Source organism: Styela clava, chromosome 13 (assembly GCF_964204865.1).
Source record: "Styela clava chromosome 13, kaStyClav1.hap1.2, whole genome shotgun sequence".
Lineage (NCBI taxonomy): Eukaryota > Metazoa > Chordata > Ascidiacea > Stolidobranchia > Styelidae > Styela > Styela clava.
This window is the reverse complement of record NC_135262.1, coordinates 14406194-14421207: the sequence shown is the minus strand read 5'-3', so window position 1 is coordinate 14421207 and position 15014 is coordinate 14406194. Positions and strand designations below refer to the sequence as shown.

The 15014-nt window shown below is 37.1% G+C and overlaps 3 protein-coding genes across 4 annotated transcripts; 1 reads left to right on the top strand and 2 right to left on the bottom strand.

Moving 5' to 3' along the window:
- The first annotated feature begins 330 nt into the window (after nt 1–330).
- On the top strand, nt 331–4445 carry LOC120333200 (uncharacterized). 2 transcript variants are annotated; one of them, XM_078119285.1, is made up of 6 exons: nt 331–670; nt 766–837; nt 1211–1273; nt 2607–2801; nt 2981–3204; nt 3796–4445. In XM_078119285.1, the coding sequence occupies exons 1-6, from the start codon at nt 574–576 to the stop codon at nt 3976–3978; spliced, it is 834 nt and encodes a 277-aa protein (XP_077975411.1). In that variant the 5' UTR covers nt 331–573; the 3' UTR covers nt 3979–4445. The 2 variants fall into 2 exon arrangements, with proteins under 2 accessions (XP_077975411.1, XP_077975412.1); XM_078119286.1 differs by lacking the exon at nt 766–837.
- Nucleotides 4446–8120: 3675 nt separating this feature from the next.
- LOC120333201 (glutathione S-transferase D7-like) lies at nt 8121–10704 on the bottom strand. The gene is made up of 4 exons (XM_039400569.2): nt 10122–10704; nt 9459–9606; nt 8703–8838; nt 8121–8395 (listed from the first exon to the last, which is right to left on the bottom strand). Exons 1-4 carry the CDS (start codon nt 10331–10333, stop codon nt 8193–8195), a joined length of 699 nt encoding a protein of 232 aa, XP_039256503.2. The 5' UTR covers nt 10334–10704; the 3' UTR covers nt 8121–8192.
- Nucleotides 10705–11659: 955 nt separating this feature from the next.
- Nucleotides 11660–13517, bottom strand: LOC120332655 (glutathione S-transferase 1-like). The gene is made up of 4 exons (XM_039399950.2): nt 13267–13517; nt 12819–12966; nt 12442–12577; nt 11660–12045 (listed from the first exon to the last, which is right to left on the bottom strand). The coding sequence occupies exons 1-4, from the start codon at nt 13476–13478 to the stop codon at nt 11849–11851; spliced, it is 693 nt and encodes a 230-aa protein (XP_039255884.1). The 5' UTR covers nt 13479–13517; the 3' UTR covers nt 11660–11848.
- Between the last annotated feature and the right edge of the window lie 1497 nt (nt 13518–15014).

Here is a 15014-nt window from a genome sequence, read left to right as displayed (position 1 = left end):
TTTCCTTGAAAGAGACAAGATTATTCAATTTCACCTAAAACCAGCGCGGAAAAACGTTCTAAGCGGCTGATTGACAGGGAGAAATGGTCACTGGATTAAGTACGGACCACACAGTCTTGATGATGCACTCCGGCGACCTTACTTTCAAACCTTTTTTGGGGGACGTTAGGCAATTGATTTTTAGCATTCCCGGTACCAAACTTTGAAGTATTCACCAAAATTTCTTGCACGGATGAAAGCAGGAAATATCGCTCCTGATTGCCCGACGGCGACGCGTGGTAGTTCACGATGACTCACTCACAACACGACGTACGTCAGCACTTGGTACGCTGTAAGAGTGTCTTGAAACAGGCGTTATAGATATCGAAATTGTTTCTTTTTCGTTTGCCTTGATTAATATAGGTAAATGAAGTCAGAATTTCAATGTTTAAATGCAGGAAATTATTGACAGAATTAGTTGTTACAAAATCATGAAACAATAAGGTAGTCATAGTTAGTTACTTTTGCACTTCATGTTGGTTGACTATTTCGTCTTGGGGAACTTTAGCTAGTAGGATCGGCTGGTTTGGGGAGATGTCATCGATCAACCATCTGCTATTCTTCAAACTCGCGATGAAATCTTCGTACCTCGTTTTGTTTTTGTCAGTCATTAACTTGTCGTCATGTCAAGGTAAGTGTTATCAATCAATATTATTTTCAACAAAGGTAAGCTATTTTTATTATCATACATACATATCGTTACATGTGTTTACTTTGTTATTGCAGATATCGAAGCAGTAAACTTACGACTTGAAAATTTGTACAACATAGTTATGGAAAACGCAGAAAGTATTAAAGGCAAAGACTCTAAATAACTATCTGTTATTTGGTTGTGAATCTTTAGAAATATTAGTAAATAGTATATCAACACTAAAGCTTCAATAATGATAAAAGTTTAATTTCATAATAATAAACGTAAAAAATATAATCGAAAATATAGACGAACTCGTCCTATTCGTATTTTCACTGCAATGGAATTGTAGTTTCTATTATCCAGACAAACAGTTGTTTTCGACGGCGTTTCCGTCGGGTATGATGTGGAAGTAGTATTCCCACTTGAACTGTAAATTCATGTGAAATAATTAAATATGGAGACTTTAGGATTTTGTATATTATACTGTATATAGAATATAAAACTGAAAAATGAAAGTGCATTTTTATTTATTTTTAGAAATTAAGGATCTCCGGGAACAAAATATCAAGCAATCATTAGACATAACGGAATTAAAAAAAGGTTTGATATACAGGGTGTCTCAAAAGTAAGTATATATACACTTTTAATTTTGATTTGCTTTTCAGGTACTCATCATAGAGGGTCATATCTCCAGAAAACACAGTATGGATAAGTAGTAAAATTTTGGTATTATTTGCATTTTCATCAACTCACAGAATGACAAGGAGTCAAGGAGATTAACCCAGGAAAGCACATAACCCAAGAAGCACATAAATCAGTAAGGCTCAGCGCTTTAAATAAATAATTTTAAATTAATTCGGCTCTGAATGTTTTCCTTCGCCTTCCTGATCTTTTTACATCAACTATGGATCCAGTCTCCATAAATTTACGATGAATTGCATAAATTGTTCGTCGTGTAGAAGCCGAATTAATTCCAAACTCTCTGTTAAAGAGGCGATGAGTTTGCCTTAATTATTGATATGCTTCTTGCCAAACAGCAATTTTGCACCTCATTTTCTAGTTTAATCTCCTGTCATTCCTGTGGGTTGATGAAAAATGCAAACAATACTGATATTTTACTACTTATCCTATGACGTTTTCTGAGGAAATGAACGCTCTATGATGAGTACCTGGAAAGCAAATCAAAATTAAAAGTGTATATCTACTTTTGAGACACCCTTTATACTATTGGTATATCTGTGTAAATCGGTTTATGAACTTGTTTAAATTAAATTCATTACACCAAACTTCACTTACAGCATATCCACACTCCCACTCTATTACTTGTAAAGAAGCTTGATTACCTGGGAATTGCCTAATTTCTTGGTTTGTACACAATTTCAGAAATATTTTTCAATAAATTAGTTTTAGTTATTTAGAATAAAGATAAAAGCTGCAGCCTGCAGTTTCTATGATAAATGGATATGTTGATTAAATGAATACGTTCTCCTTATTTTTTAAAAAAACTTCCAAAGTAGTTAATTAGTGAAATATATACAGAAATTGTGACTAAGAAAGAACTTCGGGGGAAACAGGCTATATCTTATTTTACCGATATTTATGATTTAGAAATCTAAGAACTCCTAAATATCAACCGTGAACAAGACACAAAGTTGAATCAACTAGATCAAGGCACAATAAAAACAAACCAAGATTGGCAATAGTTTTAGTTGTTCATAAATAATTGCGGAATGAATCCTCGACAGTTTGCTCATAACAAAATTTGACTTTAGATCAAGTAATCTTACACGCGAATGATATGAAATGTTCCAAAATGCTTTCATAGAATACGGGAAATTGACCAGCATTCTTCGGATAGTGCCAAGTGACGAGTTTTATTAACTGCATTGAATTTTTTGTAAATAATGTAAATAAAGTTTTTGTTTATTTGTAGCATTGGTCGAGATTCAGCAACAACTTCCCCAAACAACGACTTCTATCAACATAGAAGCACAAGTACACACGTTCCAAACTACACCGATTGCACAGCCTGTAACAACGGTACCAGTTGCAACCACATCGTACAAATGGGAAGAAATATCAAATTCGACGAATCATACAAGCAATATCCCGATAACTTCTGGCGCAGGTTATATTGGAATACTCGATTGAAGTGGACCATTAATTATGCTATTGTACAATAAAAATCCAAAGCATATTTGAAATTTAATCTTAGACAAATCAATTAAATTGTACGCAAAAATACGGCGAATAAAAGAATAAAAATAATAATTGAAAATAAAAATGAATTTCATTTACAATTTACAGATAAATGCAACATAAACGTGAATGGAACCTGTTATTGGGTAGAAGCTGTTCCGCGTGGTATATATTACAGCACGGCAGTTGCAATTTGCAAGAAGTATAATGCAACACTTGCATTGATTCCAGATGACGAAACGTACAACGGTGTAGTGAACCTTATGAGACAAAAACTTCCAGCCGGGTGGACTGGAACGAACAGTTGGACGGGAATAAAATTTGACCCGAAGGTGAACGATTTATCAGTAGTTTGGCCTTGTGCGGATTTTTCGATGTGAATATACTTAGAGATACAAAGGGAACACTTCGATATTATATTTTTGAATTCGCCTCAGCCTATAAAATATAAGTTAGCATTCTTCCTCATTAATTAGTTCCCCTTCCCCCACTTTTTGTAGCCTCGCGACCTAGCCGCCGGCATTCCTGAATAGGGACACTGAAATTTAAATTTCTAACCAATTATTTCAACTTCGTGAATTGGGTATTGAGCGTCATAAAAGATTTACTAGAACCAAAGACGTGATAAGATCATAAGAGTATACGGCTCAAATCATCGATTTGAATGCTGCGAAATTAAAAAAAGTTGTTGTGACTTGCGAGTTCTATTGTTAAATACAATGTGAATTAGATATCCCCATCTATTCGCAAATCAACTGTAAAGGTCATGCAAGGAATGATTCATTTGGTTCAAAATTGAGGAGGTGTAGATCGTTTGTATAGGTACTAGGTAGCGCATGATTTGACAATCACGGGGTTTGGTTTGCCAATAAATGAAACTAAATCATCTTTCTTTTTTAGCAATCACCTAATTATGTTTTTAGACCGGCAAACACTCACCTCCAGATACGTACACGAAATGGTTATCCGGACATCCGTATAAAATAACGGGATGGACGAATGTGTTTCTGCAAATACGGCGAAACCCGACTGACTATAGCCAAGGCTTGGGAAACTTTAAGCCGAGCGATATGAGCGGATTTATTTGCCAGTTTGAACACTTATGAAAGGAATTGAAAAAATACCTTTCTTGACAATAAGTTTTAATTTCTATATTAGATCATGTTTCTTAAATAATGCTCACAACGACACACCGAGGTAAACAATGAATTCCAAGCGTCTAATCAGCGCTGAAAATTTCTCGCGCCTAGTTGTCAAGTTCAACATTTCGATAAGAACAAGACACATGAATTCTCTTGATCTAAATTCTAAACAGACAATAAGGGCAGTAGCAAGGCTTCACTTATTAATAGTTAGGAAAAAATAATATACCAAAGACGGTGTTGAAAATATTTTCGTTGGTATGTGCTTTTGGTAAACATGAAACATAATTTGATATTTTCATATTTGCTGCAATTACGGAACAGTTACTAATCTATATTTTGTCCGGTATTCATAAAATAATCATAGAGTAAAAATCCTCCTGATCTCAATATTTTTGAATTAAAATGGTACTGATCAATACTACAAAGCTGATATAATAATATGGCGGCGCGTGGTCATTTTGACAACCGGGGCAAGCTACTGCGGGACCAAGTCACCCCCATCTACGGGGACAGGATGAGCGCTGTAAGTTCTCCCATCATTTTATGAGTATAAAAACCATTCCATCGGTAACAACCAATCGGTAAAAGCGACAATTTCTAACGATAAGAAAGTGTCTTTAAAACCGGTCCAAGTCAAGGGATTAATAAATATAGAAATAGTTTATTTTGAAACCTCTTTCAAAAGGAAAGGCAATATTTACCCAGATAAATACAATGACATATTAACAGAAACTTCGGGAAAGCAGACAAAACCTAAAATAAGGCTTAAAACGTTACTATGAAGAAGGGAAAGGTAATGCGAAGATAAGGACATGCGTCGCTCACTCATAGATATATATGCTGCTAGACTTCTACTGCTTGAACATATATGCAACACGCCGCGGTTTCTTGGAAGCAAAATGCTCAATAACGCGCTGATTAAAGTCATGCATCCCAGAAATAACGTTTTTGTGAATGGATAAAACAGCCAAGGAATTTAATCTATCTTGCTTCATTGTGCTTCTGAAATACGTTTTAATACGCTTCAGCGTGCTGAATGTTCGCTCTGCGTCGGCGGAAGAAATAGGCGTCGTCAAAATGATGTCCAGAAATTTTGCAGACGCCGCAAAGGTAGTTACTAGAGTGTTATCTATGAGGAACCCATAGAGCGCGCTAGTTGATGTGATGTTCAAAAAAGTTTGATTGGTGTATATACATCGCAATTAATTTTCCAATTTACCCACGTTTATCATGGAGTAAAATTTGGAGACAGTAGCCAACAAATGGATGGGAAATTGACGTGCAAATTTTGAAAATTTTTTGGGGTTCATCAAAGAGAACGCGGCAAGGTGTTCAGTGCGCAGACGATCGCCTATTTGATTCACCAGAATGTCACAGCATTCCTTTGCAGACAAAATCAAACGCTGCGTTGTTTGCCCGCGGCGTAAAGAAGCACTCCACGTGTCGTCGTATTTTATTGTTTCCCGGATACGAGATACAGCATCGCAGAAGTCTGAAATACACGACTGCACAGACGCTCCATCCATTAGCCTTGACTGCAATGCGCCGTATAATACATCCACGTGATAGAATATTGTGGAGAAAAAAGCGAGAAAAAATTAAAACTCACCATCTTCTAGCAGACGCTTTAGACCTCCCAAACCGGAGAGCTCTGAATGCCATTGAAACACTCAATGAGCTCAGACCTAATCTCGGACACGCCCTGCACCACGCGTGATTGGAAGTTCCAACGTGTTGGTGCACAAGCTGGGAGATGGCGGCTACATATCTGGCGAAGGAGGTCAGAGCGCTTCGGCGAAACGGAAAAAAATGAAGAAAACCCCGGAACATTTGCAAAAATTATACGGACGAGAGGGGTATCTAATCAAGACACATATTTTTAATAACGAGGTTAAATTGGTGTGCATAACAATGTAAAAAATGCGCATGAGGAAAATCTTCTTTTATATGAACTTGAACACCATGTTTCGACCCACTCATGACTGCCGCGCCGTCATAAGTTTGAGCTATCAATTTTGACTTCGCGTTGTAAGGCTGTAACACTTCTTTCAGTACAGCCGATATCCCGCAAGCCGTGCGATCAACGATTGGTACAAAGCTGTGAAATCTCTCGGTAGGTTTACCATCTTTCACAAACCGAAAAATCACAGCCAGTTGGGAAACGCACGTGATGTCAGTTGTCTCGTCAGACTGAATCGAAAAAAACTGGCAATTCTCAATTTCCAGAGCCAAATGTTGTAAATAAATTTTATACATTGAGTCGAGCAAATCATTTTGGATATACTTAGATGTCCCTTTCGAAACAGTTGCGGCATCAAGATGTTCTCTCAATACTGTATCTAGGGATACGGTGTATTCCACCATATCCAAAAATACCCCTCTATTAGAAGAGCCAGCCCGTTCATCGTGCCCACGGAGGGACAGCTCGTGACAACCAATGAACTTCAAAACATCTATCAATCGACCGAGAACATGGCGGTTTTTCTCGACGTTTTGGTTGTGCCGACGAATAGAAACCGCGCGTCCTTCATCCAACTGTGCTGCAATATTAACATTTCCGAATGTTCGGTATTTTACTGTATTGTCCAGATGCTCCATAGATGATTGATGATCCCTGGCACGCTCGGAAAGATGTTTAAGATCTCTAAAACCAAATTTACACCAACGTGAGTCCCGGGCGGTAGCAAAAAGTAGGCAATAAAAACAAAAAAGTGCATTTTTGTCCTCGCTGTAACACAACCATTCGTGTTTTTTATACCAAGTTTCTGCGCAGAATGTACGCCGACGCTTTCCTTCGTCATGGGATTGTTCCAGTGAACAATTTTTTGGTTGATAAGGCCCAAGACGTTGTACCTCTAATATTTGTTCCAGCGGCAGCTGCGAAAACGGAGTGCGAAGTAGTGCATCAACCGTATTCATTATGAGGTCTAAGGCTAAGAAATGCGAAGCCGGAAAGAAGTGAGGAGCTCAAAAGGAATGTGGAAAATCGAAAGCAAATGGACTAAAGGTCTCTAACTGATTCAAATAGCGAAACAAGCGACAAAAACGAATGCGAGGAAACTAGCAACTCTTCAAGCAACCAACGAACGAGAAGGAATGCGTGAATATGTCAACACGTTGTTGTAAGAAACGTCGGCATTGTGTCGTCATAATTTCGGGGCTAGCCCCGATCGGCCCCGATGATTTAGTAAAAGAAACAGAAAACAAACGAGACAAACGCGGCGAGTGGAAGATAAAAGAGAGAATACGATATACAATGAGCAACCGGGGCAAAATCGGCGTCGCCCCGTCGACGTTCGGCGAAGGCTTTGCGAGCGAAAAATGAACCATGTCGGGAGAATATGGCTAGTGTAGACAGTCTGTGCAACCGATATTGAGGTATTTTTCGAATATTTTTTATTATACCGAAAAAACAACCGGGGCATTGCCCCGGTTGGCCCTATTGACGCGCCGCCACTGAATATACCTCATTTTGCAAAAATGGATCTAACATTAATTTAAGTGTTAATGGTGGGTTTGGACTTTCCCATCAACAACAGATCAAAATATCCTTCTTGCTTCTAGATGGGATATATTTTGATCTGTTTAAGCAAACTTGAATAAAAATATTATCGCATAGTGCAGTTTGGTGTCAAGACATTCTTTCCCTAGTAAAGTAAGTATGTAAGTAAAATATAAACGAACAGACATCATATATATATCACCCACACCAAAGCCCTTTTCTGCAAGTAAAAATATAATATACAAGTAGTCGGAGACAACGATTTAACACCTGGCTGCACTTTTTTTCTTGTGTAATTTCTTACACTATTCGAAAAATAACCAAGAATCTACAGCTTCTATAGGTTCAGGCCCATAAGGCAACATAATCGAAAGTTTCCTAATCAAAGATGCTGATTGCAATCAGACAGGGTAACAAGCTTCACCGAGAGGCGCCTTTACCCTGAATCTATAATATTCTCACAACAAAATCGTGCGTTTTTTTTGTATAAATTTATTAACATCACCACCTACTTTATAATGATGAGATCATACAAAGAATACCTGTTTTGTTATGTTAAATACACAGCTTCGCGCAACACAGGCTCTGATAAGTACAAATATAAAGTTGCAATGTATTTTGGCACTTCTTCAAATGTCCTACTGTCAAAATATCATTAACTACTCCATTTGATTTATTTTTTTGTTGCTTTCTTCAACCCTTCTTTTAACGCGGTTTGGTATTTTTCACGAAACTGCTTGATAGGCTCTCCACATGTTTCATTATAGTATGGTAATTTCTCCATCTTTTTTGTCCACGCCACAAATTTTGGATAATCATCAAAATTGTTGAAATCAATTATGAACAGAAACGAGATAGACATGTAGTAGAAAAAATCTAAGAAAAAACAAACGAACGCATTTTGATTATGCGGAAAAACAATATTAAATTGATCAGACTTAACGTCTACCTTCTGTTTGCTGGCCAGGCCTAGTGCGTTATGCTTAAATTTATACACACTCTAGTTTCTTATACTTTACAGCAAAAATATTGAATGAAACTTGGTCTAATGTTTATACAGTGCCAACGCAAGTACCGATGTTACAAATTTTCTAATGACCAAATTAGGAACCCTTCTGCTATAATCAGGAATGTTTCGGAACCCTATTACTTGATTAGTAGAACATCTGAATTTAATGTTTACCAGCTATGGTTATATTGTTAGATGCAGTGTATTCGTGCTCAGTCAAAAATCCTTCCAGCATAGCCAAATATTTCTTCACATCTCCAATTTTTTCTTCCTTCATTTTTTCTCCACACATAAGAACTCCGCCAACGTTCTGAATTTAATTCAAATAGCTTTTATCAAAACCAAGGCTTGTTAGCCGGAGCTATGAAGGTAAGATATTTTGATGGGTCTGGAGTCGAGCTTGCCACGTCAGATGGGGCTGGAGCCGGAGCTGGAGCTACTAGAAATTTTAGTCACTCCAGCTGCGAACCATTTAACTATTTTTAACAATTTATAATTATCTAATACGTCATACACTTAATAAAGTCTATTCGTTTCAGCTCATAATTTTGTTATAAATTTAAATTTATAATATTAATTTAAATTCTCAAGTTCAATTTATATATGAATAAAACTTTAATTTTGAAATGTAAAACTCCTATATATATTATACTTTTGAGTCCCGTTTCCGCGAAACTGCATATCGGCAGATATTTCAGGGTATGAAAATGATTATGGAGCTGGAGCCCAGCCTCGCGGTAAAAAATTAAAGCTCCGGAGCCGGAGTCACAGTTCGAATATACTGTGGCTCCGATCTGGATCCCCTGTTATTTTGAACCAGCTCCCCAGCCCTGATCAAAAAACAATTTCATCAACAGTCTGCTCATTTGCAGGCGATATCTTCATATTCCGTCACTGATTTTATATAGGTATTGTTTGCATGTAACCTACCGTATATCCCACCATAGCTTCAACAACATTTTCACTGATATAAAGATGTTGATCAATTTTTGTTCTAGCCTTGTTCTCAGCGGGGTATAGATATCGCTTGTTTTGTTGATCACCGTACTCACTCACTATGTACGCGGCGATAGCACGACTGAAATAGAAAGAAAACCTATTGTTACTGCCATAACTGTGCCAGCACTGCGGCTGTAAACGAGATCTAGTCATGCTAAGTAATCAGTAATCTGAATTTATTTTATCACCATAAAGAAAATGCACTTAATGCAAACAATAGAAAGAAAAGGCAAGAATATGGCATTTCAGAGTGAAAGGTGGCGCGAGAAACCAAAACTGGTTAACGAGAAGCGACACCCGTGATTAAGTCTAACAGAAATTAATACATAAAGGAGAAAAAAAATCAAACATGACATCATGAAAAGAAAAATAAAAGTTTACAGCAGAACAGAAACAAAACCCAATACATACAAAAATAAAAAAGACTCCGAGCAAGGCATTTCAAAGCCAGAGCGGCACTCATCGCAGTACCGGACTACCGGTACGGTATCTGTGGCTTTGCTTTGTTAGCTTTTATGTAGCGAATAAATATATTAAAGCGGTGAGGGCTTCTGGTGCTGGAGTCATAAGAGAGTCTAAGCAAAATCAAATTACCTTTCTCCGAGACAGAAATCACCATCAGTTATAGCTGGGACTTTCTGTCTGATATTTATTTTTGCAAAGTCCTCGGTTTTCTGTTCTCCATCGCGAAGATTTAAGCTATGTGCAGTATACTGCAAATCCAACTCATGCAACAGCATCCATACTGTTCGAGACGGTGGGCTCATATCATTGTAATAGAAGTGTATATCAGTTTTTAGAGACATGTTTGCTCAGTTACTGGCAAAACAGTGGAAAAAATATAATTATGGCGCGTTTCAAAACTGCTTAGTCACCAACATGTAGTACCGGTATTTCCGCCAAGCTTTAAGCAGAAAGGGTAAGTGGGTGACACATAGCACTGACTAGAATAGAGTAGACCGCATGTCGGAGTGTCTTAGCTTTCTAACGAATGCCGCAAGTAATCCGTTTCTACGTTTACGCATACGTGCCATTCTTGCAACCAAACAGGTAGAGAAACGCTAATGCAGAAAGACACCATTGATTCACGTAAACACATGTAGCTACTTCACCTATATACACTCATTTTCTGCAAGGCCTGCCAAACTCCCTTTCCGACACATTTGAGCACATTGTCCTTATAATAAAATACCGTGGCACTGGAAACCCTCATCGTGTCAACAGCTCAGAGCCGACTTTTCTAGAATGCTTAGTCATTCTGTTGTACAAAGCGATTGTCTGCAATTCGAGCGTATCGATTGACCGGTATACTTCGTGAAAGACTAGAAAAATACATGTATTTTTGAGTCATCATGATTACCAGATCGATAATTAGAAGCACATTATTTAATGACAGAGGGAATTCAGCAGCTAGCGAGCACGGCGTTTTCATATCGAAAGGTGTCAACCGTTAGCGATTTGCTTTAAATTGGATCATGCGATTTTGAATGCACTTTTTGTGGTATTATAATTGTTAATAACTTTCCGTGAATAATGTCTATGCGCAGTAATGATTGAGGTGCGTGACTGAGTGAAGACAGATAAAAGACGCTCCCAAAGGACAATAAGGTTCTTAGTCTTTCATTCTATGTCTTTTCCCTCTTTGAGTTATTTGGGGAAACCCCATGATTGTTTTGTGTCAAAAATATTGCAACCTCCTTCAATATTGAAAGTGCTTGCAAAACAGTGAATCCACGACTAAAATTGGTAAACTTAACTTTAGTTGGAGAAAAGCAATATACTGTATATGTAAACGCGTATTTGCTGGTTGCTATCCACACTGCGAACGGTTGAAATGAAGCTAAAGTGATTAGTTTTCGTGTAAAACCTCGTTCTGGCATACCGTAATTATATCATGTCGCTAAAGACGGCATTTCGTGCAGCCCACATCAAACCCGAGAGCCAAAATGGTAACCGGCAGGAACACGAGGCAATCGCTATTTAAAAGGCATCCTCCGCAAGGGCTTTATTACTGCCATGTGGACAGTGTTATTCATAACAAATAACGATCGGATGCATTTAGAGATTATTTTAAAATATTCGGTTAATATGTCAAAATCGCCCCACATTGACGCTATAAACCACTCGTCGACTGCAGATTATCGATATCATTATTATATTTGTATAGCAATTAGCAAGCAGGAATTAGTTCAAAAATCTCAACAAAATGCTTTCTATGTAATATCATATACAGATGGATACAAAAACACAGGCATGACTAGTTGTCTCAATCATACTGAAGTGTAATGCTTGGTCAAAATATAATAGAGTTGACGTCGATTTCAACATTTTTTTGCTGCATTTTCTTTTAATTTAGCTTGATATGCTTCCCGGAATTTAGCTAAAGGCTCATCACAAGTTTTCTTGTGATAAGGCAGTGCCTCCATTTTCTTCCTCCATGCTACGAGTTTTGGAAAATCATCGAAATCCTTAAAATCAGTCAGATTCAGTAGAGTTACTGCAATATAGTAGAAGAAATCTGAAATAGAAATATTAGTAAGAGTGGGGTAAATGCTCGAGGAGTAATATTAGAATTTTTTCATGCGTTTCTTTATACGTTTATAGGTTCATTTGCTGTACATTCTGACGTGGTACGATGTAGTCAAGTTCAAAAATGCACGGAGCTCCACAAAAAGCGGCGTACGGATATTTTCATCGCTGTTCAAACCACTATTATGAGACACTAATTGCAAAAATAAGAGGAGTATACATGCTGGCAAATACGACTCCATTCAATCCCCCAAAAAATAAAATAAAACGCTTATAACGTACGCTGAACTAATCCTATAAATGGAAGAAATATAGTGAATGCCAAATTCAACGAGATATTTAATGATGTTGTTTTATTAGCATTCAATTTAATATTAGTACATACCAGCTACAGTTAAATTATCAGCTGTAGTGTAAGTATGATCTGCCAGCATACGTTCAATCATTCCCAAGTAGTTTTTCATTTCAGCAAGTTTTTCGTGTCTAGTTTGCTCACCACGAAAGAGAACACCTCCTGGATTCTAAAAAGTAATGTTTCATATTCAAATTTAAAAATAGGATCAGAATTACTATTATAATATGTTTTAATATGCTCAATATCTCAATAAATCTTGTAATTAGCGGTAAAGACATTCAAAAATGACCTCACGGTAACACCCACCCGGCCCGAAAAAAAACCCATCAACTGAAACAAACTACTGACGATATCTGTCGAAGTAATTGTACTTTTTCAATTGCTACTATTACAACTTAAAAACTCACTACGTAATTAACGATGCTGTCTGTAATATTTTCTCCAATATAGAGGTGTTGATCCATCTTCGCTCTGGATTTATTATCCTGTGGATACAAATGCTGTTTCTTTTGATTTTCGCCATATTCACTTATCAAATATGCCGCAACTGCCCGACTAAAACAGAGAGAAGTTACTGAATGCGATCTTAAAATTGCTTAATAATATTTAGCATGTTTGCAGTTTCTGATTATCCTGCATTCACAGGATCGAATTCCATTGAGAATCATTATGTGAAAGGATTGATTAATTTATTGTCGTCACAGATTGGCCAATGTAACAACGTGTTAACGGTTTTCTCTCCTAACTAATTGTTATGCTTGAAACATGTAATTGATACGGTATGCCCGGAACCGGTCGGCTATATCCGCTATTTGAGTTAAAGAATACCCAGAATAAGAAAAAATAAAGCCTTACCTTTCCGCGAGACAAAATTCACCATCTTTGATTGCAGGAACTTTCTGCCTAAAGCTGATTTTCTGATATTCGGCAGTTTTCTGTTCACCTTTCATTACATTTACATAATGCTCATTGTATGGTATTCCCAATTCTTCCAAGACCATCCATACCGCACGACATGGAGGACTCGTGTCCATAGTGTAGAAGTCAATCTTTGTTTTGGCAGACATTTTATAATAATCGTAATAATTATGTACACTGTGTAATAAACTGAAAAAAATAACAAAACTGTTACTCTGTCTACCACCAGTGGATTCTAAAAAAGCTGCGTGTAATCGCACCCACCATTTGAAAACTCTTACTGAAACACTTTGTCTCGGCTGACGCTAGGGATATTTCAACGTTATAGGAATACTTTCCATAAACACGGTCTGTTGATTCGTTTTTTTTTGGTCTACGGGAATGAATTAACCAATGAAAAACCTTGAATTTATTGCGTGCCACAATGAATGAAGGCAAAGTAGTGAATGCGTCGTCGTTTACTTCTCTCACAAGTTCTGCGCTATGCGCTAAGTATCGTTCACTAGTCAACCGTGAGCAGCGTTTCGTGTTACACTTGGTTGGGCAACGATACAGGCATTCTCTTTTGGCAGTCAAGCATTGCATTGAATAAGGTAAGGTAAAAGGTTTAATGGCGTCTTTGATAACTGAATAAAGCGTATTTTGACCTGTGTACAGTGTACCAGTAAGTAAACTGGTTCTAAAGTTTGTTTTTGTGCACTAGGCCAACCAACTGCAATTTATACCAAATGTAGGCTCTCTATATTCCTATCAGACTATGTATAATGCCTACCATCGTGAGTACCAACATGCTGAGTCACCACGAATTAGTCCTCAGGCAAATGATTGCGACTCGGCTATCAATTGATTGGCCGGCTTATTGGCGTCAACACTCTACCACTCGAAACGTTTGCGCAATTTTAGCATAATTTTCGAAAATTGTTCTCCCAACAAATGATTATGCAGGCATAAAGCCTTCTTTTCACGCATAAAGTAGTGAAAAGTAGAGTCGCCAAAATTTTATAAATCTTACCTTGCTTTAAAAGATATGCGGATACGAGATAAGTTTCGCTAAAGATAATACCATAGAACTTTATTATTTGGTGTGATGTTTATGTTAAGGGATCGACGTATGGTAATATACATTTTATTTGTAGTGCGCATCTTACGCATTGCCGTTCAAGAGATCATTCAAATGGCAATTAGGACCAAATAATCCTTCTTATTTATAACTTAGGCTACGTTGTGCAAGAATTCGGAGAACGTGGCTATGAACTTACCATGAATAACAATACACAGCGCAATTTTGGATAAAAAATCAGATTTCATAGGTAATTTAGAAATAATTTGTCTGCTATTCATAAAATAATCATAAATTAGAAATCTCGAGATTTGTTTATGAAAGAATGGTTCAAACCAATACTTCAATTTTAAAATACCTCATCTCCTGAGAATGATTTTGTAATTTAATTTAAGTGTTGGTAGTGGCTTTGGCGACTCCTTTAATTGCCTACTTGCTCCTAGTGTGGATATATATATATATTTTTAATATCCTTTGGGCAAATTTGAATAACAATTTTTTTCATACATGAAGTTTGGTGTCAGGACATGCTTTTGCTCTTCTTTCTTACTTTTTCAAAAGTAAATCATAAAAAAAAAATAAACAAACTCACACATATATATAATGCCCCCTGTGAAACCCGCTT